The sequence below is a fragment of the Onychomys torridus genome, chromosome 9, assembly GCF_903995425.1.
Source record: "Onychomys torridus chromosome 9, mOncTor1.1, whole genome shotgun sequence".
Taxonomy (NCBI): Eukaryota; Metazoa; Chordata; class Mammalia; order Rodentia; family Cricetidae; genus Onychomys; species Onychomys torridus.
Window position 1 is genome coordinate 45,161,634 of NC_050451.1, and position 16,558 is coordinate 45,178,191.

The following is a 16,558-nucleotide window of genomic DNA, read 5'->3' on the forward strand; positions in this document are numbered from 1 at the left end:
ACAAAAATCCAAATATGCAACCCGGGCAGTGATGGCACATGCCTTTGATCCCAGCATATGCTGTGAATGTGTTGCTCTGATTGGTTAATAAATGAAGTGCTGATTGGCCAAGAGCCAGGCAGGAAGTATAGGAGGGACAAGCAGAGAAGGGAATTCTGGGAACAGGAAGGCTGAGCCAGGAGTCGCTAACCAGACACAGAGGAAGCAAGATATGACAGGAGAACTGAGAAAAGTTACCAAGCCACATGGTGAAAAATAAATAAAAATTATGGGTAAATTTAAGTGTAAAAGCTAGTCAGTAATAAGCTTGAGCTAATGGCCATGCAGTTTTAACTAATAGAAGTCTCTGTGTGTTTACATGTTCCAAGCAGCTGTGGAAGCCAGGCAGGACCAGGAAAAGTTCAGCTAAAAGTTATTCCTAAGAGATCTCTAGTCAAATCTCTGTGAGTTCGAGGCCAGCCCGGTCTACAGTGCGAGATCCAGGGAAGGCACAAAGTTACATAGAGAAATGCTGTCTTCAAAAACAAAAACAAAAGCAAATCCAATTATGCACAGGTGTTATAAGTCCGTTTTTCTCTATTCATCAACTCCCTGGAATAGTCAACCCTGTCTCAAAAGAAAAACAAAACAAAACAAAAAAACATGTACCACCACAATCCAGCTAAAAATATTTTTTATTTTTATTTATTTATTTTTTTTAAGCTGAGGATCGAACCCAGGGCCTTGCACTTGCTAGGCAAACGCTCTACCACTGAGCTAAATCCCCAACCTAAAAATATTTAAAAAAAAAAAAAAAAAAAATTGGGGGGTTGGCGATTTAGCTCTGTGATACAGCGCTTGCCTAGCAAGCACAAGGCCCTGGGTTCAGTCCTCAGCTCTGGCAAAAAAGAAAACAGAAAAAAAAAATTTTTGGCGCTAAAAGAAAGAAGATTTCACTATTTTGTAAGTACAATAATATTAAAATCATAAAATAATATTCTCTTGAGGTATCTGCATTAAATTAGGTCAAATATATATATATATATATATACAGAGAGAGACAGACAGACAGACAGAGACAGAGACAGAGAGAAAGAATACCTGATGCTCCCACAGTAGTGTGTTGTCATCCGTCCCCCGCCCACGCCCGGGTCTTTCCAGACAAGGTTTCTCTGTGTAGTTTTGTTGCCTGTCCTGGAACTCACTCTGTAGGCCAGGCTGGCCTCGAACTCACAGAGATCTGCCTGGCTTTGCCTCCCAAGTGCTGGGATTAAACACGTCCGCCACCACTACCCAGCTAAGTACTGAAATTTTTATAGTGCTCTTATAAATCAATTTTCTCTCTTAATAATCTCAGCAAAATTCTCAAATTCCAAGATGCTACTGCATGGTTTATGTACAATTTTACCCACAAAAATAGATGTTTACTTAAGTATTTCTTCCATTGCCAGAGTTAAAATTGAGGTGTTCGTGGCAAAATTTCTGGTTCAGCAGTTAAGAGCATTTCCTGCTCTTGCAAAGATATGAGTTCAGTCCTCGGCATCTACATAGAGTGGATCACAACTGTATTATACCTCCAGCTCAAGATATGAGTTCAGTCCTCGGCATCTACATAGAGTGGATCACAACTGTATTATACCTCCAGCTCAAGGAAGTCCAATGTCCTCTGACCTCCATAGGCACACCATGACTTAAATATACTCACACTCACGCTGGAGACAAGTCTCAACAGGTAAGAGAACTGACTGCTCTTCCAGAAGTCCTGAGTTCAATTCCCAGCACCTACATAGCTACTCACAACCATCTATAACTGTAGTCTCATGGGATCCGATGCCCTGTTCTGGTGTGCATACAAAACACTCATACACATAAATAAATCTTTTTTTTTGTAAAAAAAAATACACTCATACTGACACATATCTCCCCATGCACACACCCAAACACACAAATTTCACACCCATATACTGTGAAAAACATAAAGACAAAACTTTTTAAATTTTATTTTGTTTTGGACTTTTTGTTTTGTTTTGTTTTTTGAGACAGGATTTCTCTGTGTTACAGCTCTGTTTGTCCTGGAACTCTCTTTGTAGACCAGGATAGCCTCAAACTCACAGAGAGATCTATCTCCCTCTGTGTACAAAGTGCTGAGTTTTAAAGGCGTAATGTAGATATAACCGTCTTGTTAAATAAGAAACACAGAGCCAATTGCAGAGTTAAAAACCAAGAGGTCAGAGCAATAGTTAAAAGCTTAAAACCTTTTCTTACCCTTCACTATTGCTGCTGTCCTGCCTCTCCGCAAAGAGACCTACTTCCTGTGTGTCTGTCTTTTTTATAGACTTTCTGTTCTGAAATCTCACATTTCAGTACAAATAAAGTATCACCATGGTGTGCACCACCACCCAGCTTTTTTTGCACTTTTCAAACAGGGTTTTGGCTATTTAGCCAGACTGACCACAAACTCACGACACTGTAGCCTCAGTTTCTGGAGTGCTGCAATTTCAGGCAGAACCATCATGTCCCACTCAAAAAAAAAAAAAAAAACCAGAATGTAGAATGTAAGAGGCAGAGACAGAGGCAGTCAGACTGTGCTTTCAAGGACAGCCTGTTCTTCAGTGAGTTCCAGGACAGACAAGGTTAAACAGAGACCCTGTCTTTAAAAAAAAAAAAAAAAAAAAAAAAGACAGCAGGAGCAAGGGTATTTTAATTCTTTTTTTTTTCCCCCCCTGATTTTAAAAGGTCAAGGCCAGGGGCCAAAGAAATGGGTTAGTGGGTCAGGTTAAAATTGCTTAACACCAAGGCTTAACATACAAGGCTGAAGAGCTAAGATTCAATTCCCAGAACACACATCAAAGTGGAAGGAGGGTGGCGGTGGTGGTGCACGCCGTTAATCCCAGCACTCGGGAGGCCGAGGCAGGCGGATCTCTGTGAGTTCAAGGCCAGCCTGGGCTACCAAGTGAGTCCCAGGAAAAGGCGCAAAGCTACACAGAGAAACCCTGTCTCAAAAAACAAAAAACAAAACAAAAAAAATTGTAATGGATAATTAAAAATAGACTAGTAATTAATCATCTATGATAATCATACTCGTAGACATGTTAGTTAAGTTGTCTAGGTGTACATAGAGATATTTCACATAGACAGGTAATCTTCAAATACTTCAAAGACCTTCAGAATATGGCATTTAAAATATTTTTAAAATTTAGACTTTCTGGACAATGAGACATGTCTGCTCCCGACAACACCGATTTACTTCAGAGAGGAGGATGGGCATTGAAGATACTTCATATCTTATCTTCACCTTGGCAAAAATAGCCATTTGGGCAAGAAACTGTTCTTGCCTGGACTGCTTGATCGACTGGACATGCAGGACCCATAGAAAGGTGACCACTAAACTTTGTTTGACAAAATGGTCCTTCAGGTACCTGCTTCGAAGAGGAAACTGCCAGACATTCTACAGGACACTGAGAGAAGTGACCAAGAGACTCTAGCCCTGTGGGCTGAAGACAAATGCCCCAACTTTACAAAGGAACATTAGGTGACTGTTCAGGCTGCCAGCTGTCTCTGTCTACCCTGCAAGACTCCCGAAAGTTACTTGCATCCTTCTCCCATTTCTCGGGTAATAATATATCCTTCTGAGGTCTTTGATGTGGTTGAAGACTAGATAGTTATAATTTCCTCAGGTATGATAAAAGATAAGTTAGATATAAAAACCTTACGCTCACAAATATAGGATAGATAAAATATTTTGTTTAATTTTGCCAAAACAAATAGACTAGATATTGTAACTATAATTCTTGCTTGATAGTTGTTTTGTTATATGTAATTTTATTATGTAAAAGTTAAAACCTTCCTTTAAAAAAAAAAAAAAGAAAGAAAGAAAAGGGGAAGTGCTGTGGATATCACTCTGTATAAATGAAATGCTGTTTGGCCAGTGGCCAGGCAGGAAGTATAGGCGGGACAAGAAAGAAGAGAATTCTGGGAAGTGGAAAGCTGGGGGAGAAGACATTGCCAGCCACTGCCATGAGAAGCAACATGTAAAGACACTGGTAAGCCACAAGCCATGTGGCAAAGTATAGACTAACAGAAATGGGTTAATTTAAGATAGAAGAAGTAGATAACAAGAAGTCTGCCATGGCCATACAGTTTGTAAGCAATATAAGTTTCTGTGTGCTTACTTGGTTGGTTCTGAGCGTCTATGGGCCTGGCGGGTGAGAGAGATTTGTCCTGACTGTGGGCCAGGCAGGAAAACTCTAACTACAACTTTTGTACACTAGGGTTACAGGTAGGCTGCTAAACCTGGGCAGCTTTAGTAGGTACTAAAGGATTCAAACTGAGGTCCTCAGGCCTGCACACCAAGTACTGTATCCACTAAACCATCTCCCCAGATATAAATCATCATCACATTCCTTTTTGTTGTTTTTTTGAGACAAGGTTTTCATGTGTAGCCCTGGCTGAACTCCAACTCAGAGATCCACCTGCCTCTGCCTCCTGAGTGTTAGGATTACAGGTGTGCACACAACCAGGTAGTGTAAGTTTCATAAAGAGTTTTTGTTGTCTGCTACCTTACCCCAACACTGAAATAGTTTTTCTTTTCTAATGGTTTTAGATTTATGGAAAGTTACAAAGCAGACTTCATCTAACCCTGCATAGTATCAGCATTACAAATAACCAGTATTATGAATGAACAAAGGGGGTTGGGGACTTAACTCAGTAGTAGAGCGCTTGCCTAGCAAGCACAAGGCCCTGGGTTCAATCCTCAGCTCAAACACACACACACACACACACACACACACACACACACACACACACAGGTACAACATTAGCATCAACACCATTTTTTGCTTTTGTGACTTCAATTTTATTTATATATGTATGTTTGTGCAGTGTACACAGGAAGTCAGAGGACAAGTTACAGGAGTGTCAACATCTTCCTTCAGCAGGTAGGCTCCAAGGACTAGAGCTCCTTCATTGCCTTCAAAGCTATCATGCCACAAAGTAAAGAAAATCTTTGATCCAACTTTTACCAGTGCCCCCATCTATGAGGGCTTCCTAGTGTAATTCCATACCGCCCTTGGCTACCATCACCCCTTGTACTTTGAGCTGGAGTCAGGGTAGGTATGTGCTGTCTCTCCCAAGTCCAGGTCAGGACAGCCTGTGAGAAGAGCTGGTTCTTTCCACCAGACACTTTCCAGGGTTTAAACTCAAGTCACCAGCTGAAAAAGATACTTTACTGCAGAAACATCTTAGGAGTCTAATTACTTCTCTTCAACCTCTCACAGTTCAGGCTCTTTTAAGAATTTGCCCCCATTTTTGAAGATCAAGGACAATTTTATTAAGATTTTTAAAAATAGGGCAAAGAAGCTATAAATCTCCTCATTTGCTCAGAAGGAGACAGAGAAAGGGAAGATATATTGCCATGTTTTTTTAGTCTGATCCCAAGAAAGCAGGCAGTATCCTCAATAGAGGAAGGTAGGCAGCTGAATAGTCAGGAATCAGCATCCTGGTGGAAAAGGGTTTAAGTAGAGCCTCAGAAGAATGAAAAGACCGAGTGTCAGGGAAAGCATGTCTAGGCTTTGACCAAGTATCTAAAAGCAAAAAGACAGAGAACATAAAAATTACTCAGAAAAGCCAGGTGGTGGCATCATACTCCTTTAACCCCAGCACTCTGAGGCAAAGGTAGGTGGATCTCTGTGAGTTCGAGGCCAGCTTGGTCTACAGAGTGAGTTCCAGGACAGACTGCAAAGCTACACAGAGAAACCTTGTCTCAAAAAAAAAAAAGAAAGGAAGGAAGGAAGGAAGGAAGGAAGGAAGGAAGGAAGGAAAGGAAAAAACATTACTAAGAAAGGCCAGGCAGGGCTTGGCAGTTAAGGATATTACTGCTCTTGCAGAGGACCAGAATTAGACTCCCAGCACCCATGTTGGACAGTACACAACTGTCCATAACTCCAGCTTCAGGGATCCAGTTTCTGTGGGACTCCACATGCACATACTGAGACACATGAACATAAAAAGTCATTCTGAAAAGAAATGAAGCAGGCAGGCTGCAATGCTACATGATGGAAGCTTGCAAGTGACTGCATTATTTACTTATTATTTTTGAGACATTAATTCAGGTTACCCTCAAACTCACTTTATTGTTGCTACCCATCAAGGGATTATTTGCGGATTTGAGTGTTGGGATTACAAATGTGCCACCACGTCTGGCTTTGAATGACTGTATGATCGATTTCGTTTTGTGGGTTCTTTTTTAAACTCTGTATTTGTGTGTGTGTGTGTGTGTGTGTGTGTGTGTGTGTGTGTGTATTTCACAACCCACACATGGAGTTCAGCAGTTAACTTTTGGGGGGGGGGTCGCCTCTGTCCGTCCACATTGCTGAAGTTCTGCCTTCCTACTGCATCTTCCAGATCACTGCACACACCAAGAGTCCATATTCTACTGTGTCTGCCTTCCATTTTGAAGTACAAGTGCAGGGATAACCCAAGCCATCCATTTCTTTCCATTTTCTTTTTTTTTTTTATCCCCTTTCCTTCCCCCCATTTTCTTTTAAGATTTATTTATATAGAAAAAGGGAAAAAAAGGCTAGAGGTGGTGGTGCATGCCTTTAATTCCAGTACCCCAGCACTGAGGAGGCAGAGGAACATGCAATTCTATGAGTTCAAGGCCAGCCTGGTTTACAGAGTTGCAGGACAGCCAAAGCTAAACAGAGAAACCCTGTTGGAGGGAGGCATTTATTTATTTAGTCAGGCGTGGTGACATACATCTTTAATCCCAGCACTTGGGAAAGCAGAGGCAGGCAAATCTCTGAGTTCAAGGCCAGGCTGGACTACAGAGTGAGTCCAAAACAGCCAAGGCTACAAAAAGACCAAAAAAAAAAAAAAAAGAGTAAGAAAAAGAAAAAGATTTATTACTTTCATGTGTATGAGTGCTTGCCTGTGTGTTTATACGAATATGTGATAGATATATATCATGTGCATGCCTGCAGAGGCCAAAGGAGGGCATCAGATACCCTGAAACTAGAGTCACAGAGAGTTCTGAGCCACCATGTGAGTGCTGGGAGCTGATCCAGGATCTCTGCAGGAGGAGGACATGGTTCTTAATCACTGAACCACCTCTACTGAAAACTGAGGGCCACTGAGTCTGTCCAGGATGTAGAAGTGCTTGCCCCTATAAGCTGGTGACTCAAGTTTAATCCCTGGACCTCATTTATGATGAAAACAGAAAAGATTCCATCAAGTTATCCACTGACCTCTACAAGTTAACAATGCCAAGTGCACACAAACAAATCACACACAACTTTTATGCATATTTTGCAAGCATGTCAGAGAAGGTATCATATGCTCTATTATTACTGAGAAATATCAACAGATGCATGATATGAAACGGTCTCATTAGGATAATGAAAATTTTTGACATTTAGTTATAATGCTGTCTACTAGGTCTCTTTATCATTATTATTTTCTTGTTTTGTTTTGTTTTTTTGAGACCCTGGATCTCACTCTGTAGACCAGGCTGGCCTTGAACTCACAGAGATCCACCTGGCTCTGCCTCCCAAGTGCTGGGATTAAAGATATGCACCACCACCACCCAGTGGTATCTCTACTTTAAATTTACTATTTTTCCACTTGACTTTAATACAAGAATTTAAGATTTATTTTTAATTAGGTATATGTGAATGTCTATGCATAGGTATGTGAGTGCAGATGCTCATGAAGTCCAAAGCACTTCATTCCCCTCTCAAGCTAAAGGTTGAGATTTGCCTTATGTTGGTACTGGGAATCAATCTGGGTCTTCTGCAGAGCAGTACACTCAAGCCAGAGGGATTAAACAATTAAGACCACTGGCTACTCTTCCAGAAGGCCATTACCAACACCAACATGGCAACACAACAAACCAGTCCCAAAGAGTTTGATTCTCTCTTCTTATATTTAAGGGCACTCCATGCATATACATGGTATAAAAACATGTAGGTAAAACACCCATACACATTACATAAATAAAATCTAAAAAATATAATAAAAAAACTTTAAAGAGATCATGCTCAGCCAGGCGGTGGTGGCATACACCTGTAATCCCAGCACTCGGGAGGCAGAGGCAGGAGGATCTCTGTGAGTTTGAGGCCAGCCTGGGCTACCAAGTGAGTTCGAGGAAAGGTGCAAAGCTATACAGGGAAACCCTGTCTCAGAAAAAAAAAAAAAAAGTGAGAGATCATGCTCTTCACCACTAAGCCATCTCTCTAACACTATATATAATTAACATAATTTTCTTGGGCTGGAGAGATGGCTCAGAGGTTAAAGAGCACCGACTGCTCTTCCAGAGGTCCTGAGTTCAATTCCCAGCACCCACATGGTGGCTCACAACAACGTGTAATGAGATCTGGCGCCCTCTTCTGTGTACATAATAAATAAAAAAAACTTTAAAAGAAATAATAATAATAATAATTTTCTTTCTTAAAATATGTATCTGTGCACCATGTGCATGCAGTGCCTGAGGAGGCCAGAAGGGGGAACTAGATCCTCTATTACTGGAGTTATAGATAGTTCTTAGCTGGCCAGTTAGGTGTCAGAAAGGAATCTGGGGTCTCTGAAAGAGTAGCCAGTATTTTTAACCTCTGAGCCATCTCTCTAGCCCCCACTATATAAATTGTTAATGAAGTAAATTTTATTCGTTTTAACACTATGCAAAGGTCCTGTTGTTTAAGGTTTTGCACACCTTCATGTTCATCAATATATCTTATCTTCTGAGTACAGTAAGGTACACCTAGACTACAAGTCATAGAAAGACTGAAACAAGAGGACCCCCATGGACTAAACAGGTCAGACACTGTCTCAAAAACAAAAACTGTCTTTTCTATAATAATTACTATACTATTTACTTATCAGTGACTTTTTATATCTTTTTATCTTTTTTTTTAATTTGTTAAATGAAATTCTACTGCAAAGAGGTGTTCTTTTTCCATTATGTATTTAATTGTCCAATATTTCCAGCAGTATGGAACTTATAGGAATTTTGTTCTATGGTTCAAAAGCTAGTGATTTCATTCTCAGTGTCTATCTCAACCTCTCTCTCTACCTTCCTCCCTTCTTTTGGTAAAACTGGCCATGAGGTGTTAACAGCTTAGATGCAAGATTGTAAAACATCGGAAGCAAACCTCTGCCCTCTGGGGTTCTCCCATTGTGCTGTAAGCCTGTACTTAAGACCTCCCTCCTTCAATAAATGGCATTCAAAAAAAAAAAGGAAAGAAAGAAATTGAAGATGTTCTAAAAAAGGAAGTAGTGATGGTGTCATGGGCCTATGAGGATGCTGGACTAAATTGTACGAACAGGAAATTTGTATACTATGTGAATTATCTGTCAATAAAGTTCTTATTATTAAAAAATAAAACTGGCCATGAGCAGCTCTGTCATGTTGGTTCCAGGTTCTTCTGAAACAATCTACCCTTGTTTTGAAATCTTCCTTACTACTGATAGAATTTCTTCAAAAGCCCAGCTGTTATATTAGTGAATGTTGAAGGTAGATGTGATCGCTGCTGCTGACATCACTTTTCTATAGCTGTTCAGTAAATAGTACTATAAAAATATTAGTTTAATCACATTATTTGTACTTCTGCATCTACCTATCAATACTAGAAACCTCAGACCTAACATTAGTAAGTGAGTAATCAACATACAACATTCATCTTGTCTTTCTTCATTTTCCAACAGTGAGAAACCTGAGTCTCAAACTACAGTTCCTAAACTGTTCACTTAATAAGAAATATACAATGTTGGGTGTGGTAGTGCACACCTATGATCTCAGCACTTGAAAATTTGAAGCAGGTAAGACAGCCTGTAGTATATAGACCCTGCACACATTCAAACGTGCATGCATACCACCTGCACACACTCGCACATGCACACACACAGAGTATATCAAAAAAGCAGCCGGGCGGCGCACGCCTTTAATCCCAGCACTTGGGAGGCGGAGGCAGAGGCAGGCGGATCTCTGTGAGTTCGAGGCTAGCCTGGTCTCCAAAGTGAGTTCCAGGAAAGGCACAAAACAAAACTACACAAAGAAACCCTGTGTCGAAAAACCAAAAAAAAAAAAAAAAGCAGCGGTTAAGTGCTAACCTATAACCTTAAACTAAATTATAGAAAATGTATGGCTTTGTCATGCATGCATGTGTGTATGACTATTTTTCTTAGAGGAGTTTTGTGTCTCTGTGTGTGTTTTTCTTTTCTTTTTGAGTATCCTAAAAAATTGAGTGGTGGGGTTGGGGATTTAGCTCAGTGGTAGAGTGCTGGGGGGAGGGGGGGTTGTATTCCTAAATACTTTGTCCCATAGCCAAAACCACAATAACCTACTGTCAGCATGTCCACTAGAGTGACACATTTGTTAAAATCCATGAACCCCAATGACACACACCATCATCCAGAGTACAATGTTTCTGTTAGTGTTCAGTTTTGGTGTGCATGCTGTATGAAGTTCAAAGAAAGATGAAAGGTAGCATCATACAGAGCAGTTTTATTGCCCTACAAATCTGATTTCCTTAAGAGATGACTCGAAGGTTAAGAGCATGTGCTGCTTTTTGGAGGTCCTGGATTCCAGAACCCACAAGGAGACTTACTCCAGTTCTGGGGAATCTGTGCCTATCTCTGGCTTCCATTTCATATACACAGGCACTCTCATATACACATAGAAATAAATAATCTTTAAAACAGTATCCCACATCTTCATCTCCACTCGCTAACTTTTGACTTTTGACCTTCCCATCTCCCCAGCTTGCTATTTCCATGGGAATTGGAGTCATACAATATCTGACCCCTCCAGACTGTGTTCTTTTACTTAACAATAAGCATGCAGGGTTCCCTTCCATGTCTTCTCCTGGCTCCACAGTTCATACCTCTACAGCACATAGCAAATATTCTATTGTCTACAAACTTCAGCTTATTCAAGTTCATTCTTTTTCAAGTTAGTTCAAGACAGTCCAGCCTGGACTACCTGAGACCTTGTTTCAAACCAACCAAACAAACAAACGAAAGATTATTTAGGTTCTAAATCACTTTTCAGTGTGACTCTGTCATTCATTTCTATGAGATTCATGTGTTATACTTTATGTCATAATAAGGGTCTTCTCAACACTCTATTTTGTTTTAATTATTTGGTTTTGCTTTGCTGTCATCCTTGCTGGAATGGGAAGGGGAAAAAGACAGTATCTATAGGATACATTACTATGCAAACACCTAGCTAACAAATTGAGATAAAAGAGAAAGCTGGACTCAAGGTTTTAAATTCTGCAAGAAGCATCCTTTCCTTTTGCAAATTCAAAAATCTGAACCTGTTTACATAAAAAGAAACTGTGATGTGTTCTCCTGAGATAGGAAATACACCTCAGGAGTTCTCAAACTCTGAGGCACATTGAAAGTATAAGAATAGTTCTCAGCTTGGTTGATGGTGTTTTGTCTGCATGAATGTCTGTGTGAGGGTATAGGATCCCCTGGAACTGGAGTTACAGACAGGTGTGAGCTGCCATGCAGGTGCTGGGAATTGAACCTGAATATCCTGGAAGAGCCAACTAGTACTCTTAACCTCTGAGCTACTTCTCCTGCCCCTTACTACTTTTATATGGCAAATATAAATATTTCAAAATAAAAATTTCACATTTGTTTCATCGATTATAGCTTTGTTTAAAGCATTAACTTACAATATTTGAAGCTTTGAAGACTACATGATTTTAAATGTCCATGCCCTGAGCAGGGGATGTGGCTCATTTGTATATGTATATATCTACCACACAAGAGCCCAGGTACTACAGAAATTGGACACAGTGGCATGAGCCTATACTTCTAGCATTTGGGGAAAATAAGTGAACGTTCTAGACTTTGAGGCCAACCTGGTAGACAACAGCAGTGACAAGCCAGTCCAGGTTACATAGTGAGAGCCGGTTTCAAAGCAAAACAGCAATCTAAATGTAGCTATCTCTAGGAAAACAGTCTGGCAAATCAGTGAGCTTCTTACAATAAATTACATGCAATACTTAACTTCAAAGTCCTTAACCAGCTAAAGAATTACAACTGTAATATGTGTGACAAAAAAGTTTTCTTCCCTATTTTTACTATTTTCACAACTTGAATGATAAGGGAATTTTATCAATGAACCATATTACAATAAAATAATGTTAGGTATTAATTTACCTCAATTGTATTTGCTTCCGTTTCTGCAATTCTTGATTTCTGAGTTCTTCCAAGCGTCTGAGTTCTTCTTGACGTCTCATTAGATCTATAAAATATTACTACATGTTACAATTGTTTAGCCTTCCTTTTCTGTGCATTCACATCCACGAGTGGGATGTCTATTGCTGGCACACACAAGAGCTAAGGTCCTACTGCTTTCTTACTATTTTTGTTTCAAGGACTTATTTTTATTTTATATGTATAAATATTTTGCCTGCAAGTATGTGGGTACAACATGCGTGGCTGGTACCCAAGGAGACCAGAAGAGGGCATCAGATGCCCTGGAACTGGAGTTACCGACAACTGGGAATTGAAGCTGGGTCCTCTGGAAGAGCAGCCAGTGCTCTTTAACTACTGAGACATCTCTAGCTACCTCTTTTTGTTTTCAATTTTTTTTTTTTTTTTTTTAGATTGGGTCAAACAACCTATTCATGGGGTCGCCTAAGACCATGAAAAAACACAGATATGTAATTATGATTCATAAAAGTAGCAAAATTAATTATAAAATAGCATAGAAAAAATTTTATGGCTGGGAGTCACCACAGCCTCTGAGGAACCGCACTAACCATTAAGTTGAGAATTACTGCCCTAGACCAAACTAGAACCCACTAGGTAACCCACGGCAGTTTCAAACTCACTGCAATCCACCTTCCCTAGCTTCAAAAGTATTAAGATTATAACACAGGAGCAACTATGTTTGTTTGCTTTGAGATAATGTTTTGATACATTATATAGTCTTGGCTGACCTCAAACTTGGGATCCTCTTGCCTCCCTGTCCAGAATACTACATGCCTCCCTGTCCAGAGTTCTGCAATTGATTACAGGCATGCAATACCATATACACACACACACACACACACACACACACACACACACACACACACACGCACACACAGAAAATCAAAGAATTGGGCTCAGTTTAAGAGTACAACATATTGCTCTTGCACAGGCACAAATGAAGTCTGTGCAACTTCTATGCCACTTTAAAGAAATCAATGCCGGGCGGTGGTGGCGCACACCTTTAATCCCAGCACTCGGGACGCAGAGGCAGGCGGATCTTTGTGAGTTCAAGGCCAGCCTGGTCTACCAAGTGAGTTCCAGGAAAGACGCAAAGCTACACAGAGAAACCCTGTCTCAAGGAAAAAAAAAAATCCTTTAAAAAAAAAAAATGAAAACGAGCCAGGGAGTGGTGGCACACACCTTTACTCCCAGCACTTTGAAGCAGAGACAGGAAGATCTACATGAGTTGGAGACCAGCCTGGTCTACAGAGCAAGTTCCAGGATAGCCAGAACTACACAGAAAAAAGCCTGTCTTGAAAAAAACAAACTCTTGCCCCTCTAGAAAAGGGAAAACTTAGGAACTGTCTCCTACACTAATAATAAAAAACATATGGAAACCAAGTTCAGCTTGTAGTCCTAACTTCTAAAGAGGCTGTGGAAAAATAAAGAATTCATGAGTCCAGAAACTGGAGCTCAAAATGCAGTTACCCTGGACAACAGTAAGACTCTACTAACAACAAAGTAAAGTCCTACATTTTATCCTAACAGAAATAAGAATTTACCAAAGGATTTAGAGATGAGTCATCAATGTTTTCTATTTTTCTTTTGGTGACAGAGGAGAGAGATGTTTGAGAAAGGATCTCATAAAATCTAGGCAAAATTTTGAATCACTATATGTAGCAGACAACAACCTTGAATTCTTGATCCTCCAGCTTCTATGTATCAAATGTTGAGAATACAGGCATATGGCTCCACATAGTAGTGAATATTTCTTATACCAGGCATAGTAGTGTAAGCCTATACTTCTAGCACTTGAGTGAAAAATCAGGAGTTCAAGTTTATCATCCACTACTCAGTCAAGTTTAAGGTAAGTCTGGGCTACACCAAGACACCAGCCACATCTCAAAGAAAACAAAAAAACAAAACAAAAAACCCAACTCAAAAATGTTTTAAAAAACTTAAAAAGAAGAAGAGGCGGAGGAGGAGGAGGAAGAGGAGGAGGAGGGGATAGTGGTGTACTTAATTCCAGCATTTGGGGAGTTGGAGGTAGGAGAATTAGATCAAGGTCATCTCCTGCTACATACTTAGAAGTTCAAGGTCATCTTGAGTTATAGGACAGCATTTATTTAAAAAAAAACAAAACAAAACAAAGCTAGAGGCCAGGCAGTGGTGGTGTATACCTTTAGTCCAAACACTTGGGAGAGGAGGACAAATCTCTGAGTTCAGGACGGTCTGGTCTACAGAGTGGGTTCTAGGACACCAAAAGCTACTTAGAGAAACCCTGTCTCGATGGAGAGAAAAAAAGGACTGCTCTTGAAGGCTGGAAAAAGAGCTCAGAAGTTAAGAGCACTGGCTGCTCTTCCAGAGAGCCCAGGTTTGATGTCCAGCACCATGACAGCTCACTACCATCGGTTACTCCATTTCTAGGTGATCCAATGTCCTCTTTCTGCCTTCTAAGGCAACAGGCATAGCAAGTGTTACAAAGACGTACATGCAGGCAAAATACAGACATATTTAAAAGTGAGGGGGAAAAAAAAAACAAAAAAACTTTCATTTAAAGACTGCTCTTGCCGGGCGGTGGTGGCACACACCTGTAATCTCAGCACTCGGGAGGCAGAGGCAGGTGGATCTCTGTGAGTTCGAGGCCAACCTGGTCTACAGAGCTAGTCCAGGACAGGCTCCAAAGCTACAGAGAAACCCTGTCTCGAAAAACCAAAAAAAAAAAAAAAAAAAAACCAACTCAAAAAAGACTGCTCTTAAAAACCGAGTTATTGGTCTCACGCTCTTACCAGTTAATAAGAACCTATTCTTTCTAAATCTCCATATCCATCTGAATACATTAATCTTTTTCTTCTCTACCAAGTTATCCATCTGGTACTCTCTCCCCTAACCCTGAGGTCTGACTAGAGAATGAATCCACAGCCTTGTGTATGCTAAAAAAGTGTTCTACCACTAACAAAAATCACAGCTCCATTTTGGTACTCTTTTGATGCAAATTAATAACCTTAAAGGCAGCATTTTCCTAATCTTTCTATCAAAATTTTACATGTGGTACTGGGAAGTGGTGGCACACACCTTTAATCCCAGCACTCAAGAGGCAGAGGCAAGCAGATCTCTGAGTTCGAGGCCAGCATGGCCTGCAAAGTGAGTTCCATGATACCCGGGGCTACAGAGGGAAAGCCTCTCTCAGAAGAAAAAAAAAATTATGTATGGCTTTATCCCATATTATCTACTATGCTTCCCTTTCTGTCAAAAGAATGGTATCTGGATTACCACAAAAGTAAATATCCTTGATACCTCCAGAAATACTACTTATATAGGAAAAAAAATTTAAAACCATTTTTTTTCAGTGTCTCATGTAATCCAGGCTGTCCTGGAACTTGCTAGCCAAGGCTAACCTTGAACTTTTCATTTTCCAGCTTCCAACACCCAAGTCCTAGGAGTATAGACATTCACCAACCACTCCACTTCAAATAGAACCCCAGGCTTTATGCATTCTAGGCATGTAATCAATAACTGAACTACAAACCCAGCCTACTAACACTTTTGTCCTCCTTATTTGTACATGTATGGCTGTTTTGCCTGCATTTATGTCTGTGAAGTATGTATGTGCATTCAAGTACCCAAGGAAGCTAGAGAAAAAGGTATCAGACCCCCTGAATTTGGAGTTATAGACAGTTGTTAGCTGCCATACAGGTGCTGGAAATCAAACCTAGATCCTCTAGAACAGTCAAGTACTCTTAACCACAGAGTCACTTCTCCAGCTCCCTGACATGTTCCCAAGCAAAATAAACAACCTAAATTGGAAAAGCTAAAGCCCAGAAATCCAACTCTGAAACAAATCTGTCCCCAAGCTTTCTGGATGAGAGACACTCAACCCAACCACATGTCTAGCTTTTCAAAAAAGAGTTCACGCCAGGGAGGGGTGGCGCACGCCTGTAATCCCAGCACTCAGGAGGCAGAGCCAGGCAGATCTCTGTTGAGTTCAAGGCCAGCCTGGGCTACCAAGTGAGTTCCAGGAAAGGCACAAAGCTACACAGGAAAACCCTGTCTCAAAGAAAAAAAATCCTTTAGAATCACCTGGCCATAGTGGTGCACGCCTTTAATTCCAGGACTCGGGTGGTAGAGCCAGGCAGATCTCTGTGAGTTTGAGGCCAGCCTGGTCTACAAAGTGGGTTCCAGGACAAGCTCCAAAAGCTACACAGAGAAACTCTGTCTCAAAAAAAAAAAAAAAGAGTTCTCATCAGGAGTTGTAGCTCACATCTACAATCCCAATACTCAAGATGATAATCAGGAGTTCAAGAAGAACCTGAGTTACCAGGTAAGACTCTGTCTTTAAAACAACCATGACACTTCTCAGGAAAAAATTTAA

General features: G+C 40.4%; 1 protein-coding gene across 1 annotated transcript in view; it reads right to left on the reverse strand.

Moving 5' to 3' along the window:
• Pspc1 (paraspeckle component 1) overlaps positions 1-16,558 on the reverse strand; it is a 61,899-nt gene that overhangs the window by 27,997 nt on the left and 17,344 nt on the right. Inside the window, exon 5 of the mRNA XM_036200069.1 lies at positions 12,148-12,232. Within this exon, the coding sequence (XP_036055962.1) occupies positions 12,148-12,232 (85 nt within the window). The remainder of the gene's footprint in view (positions 1-12,147; positions 12,233-16,558) is intronic.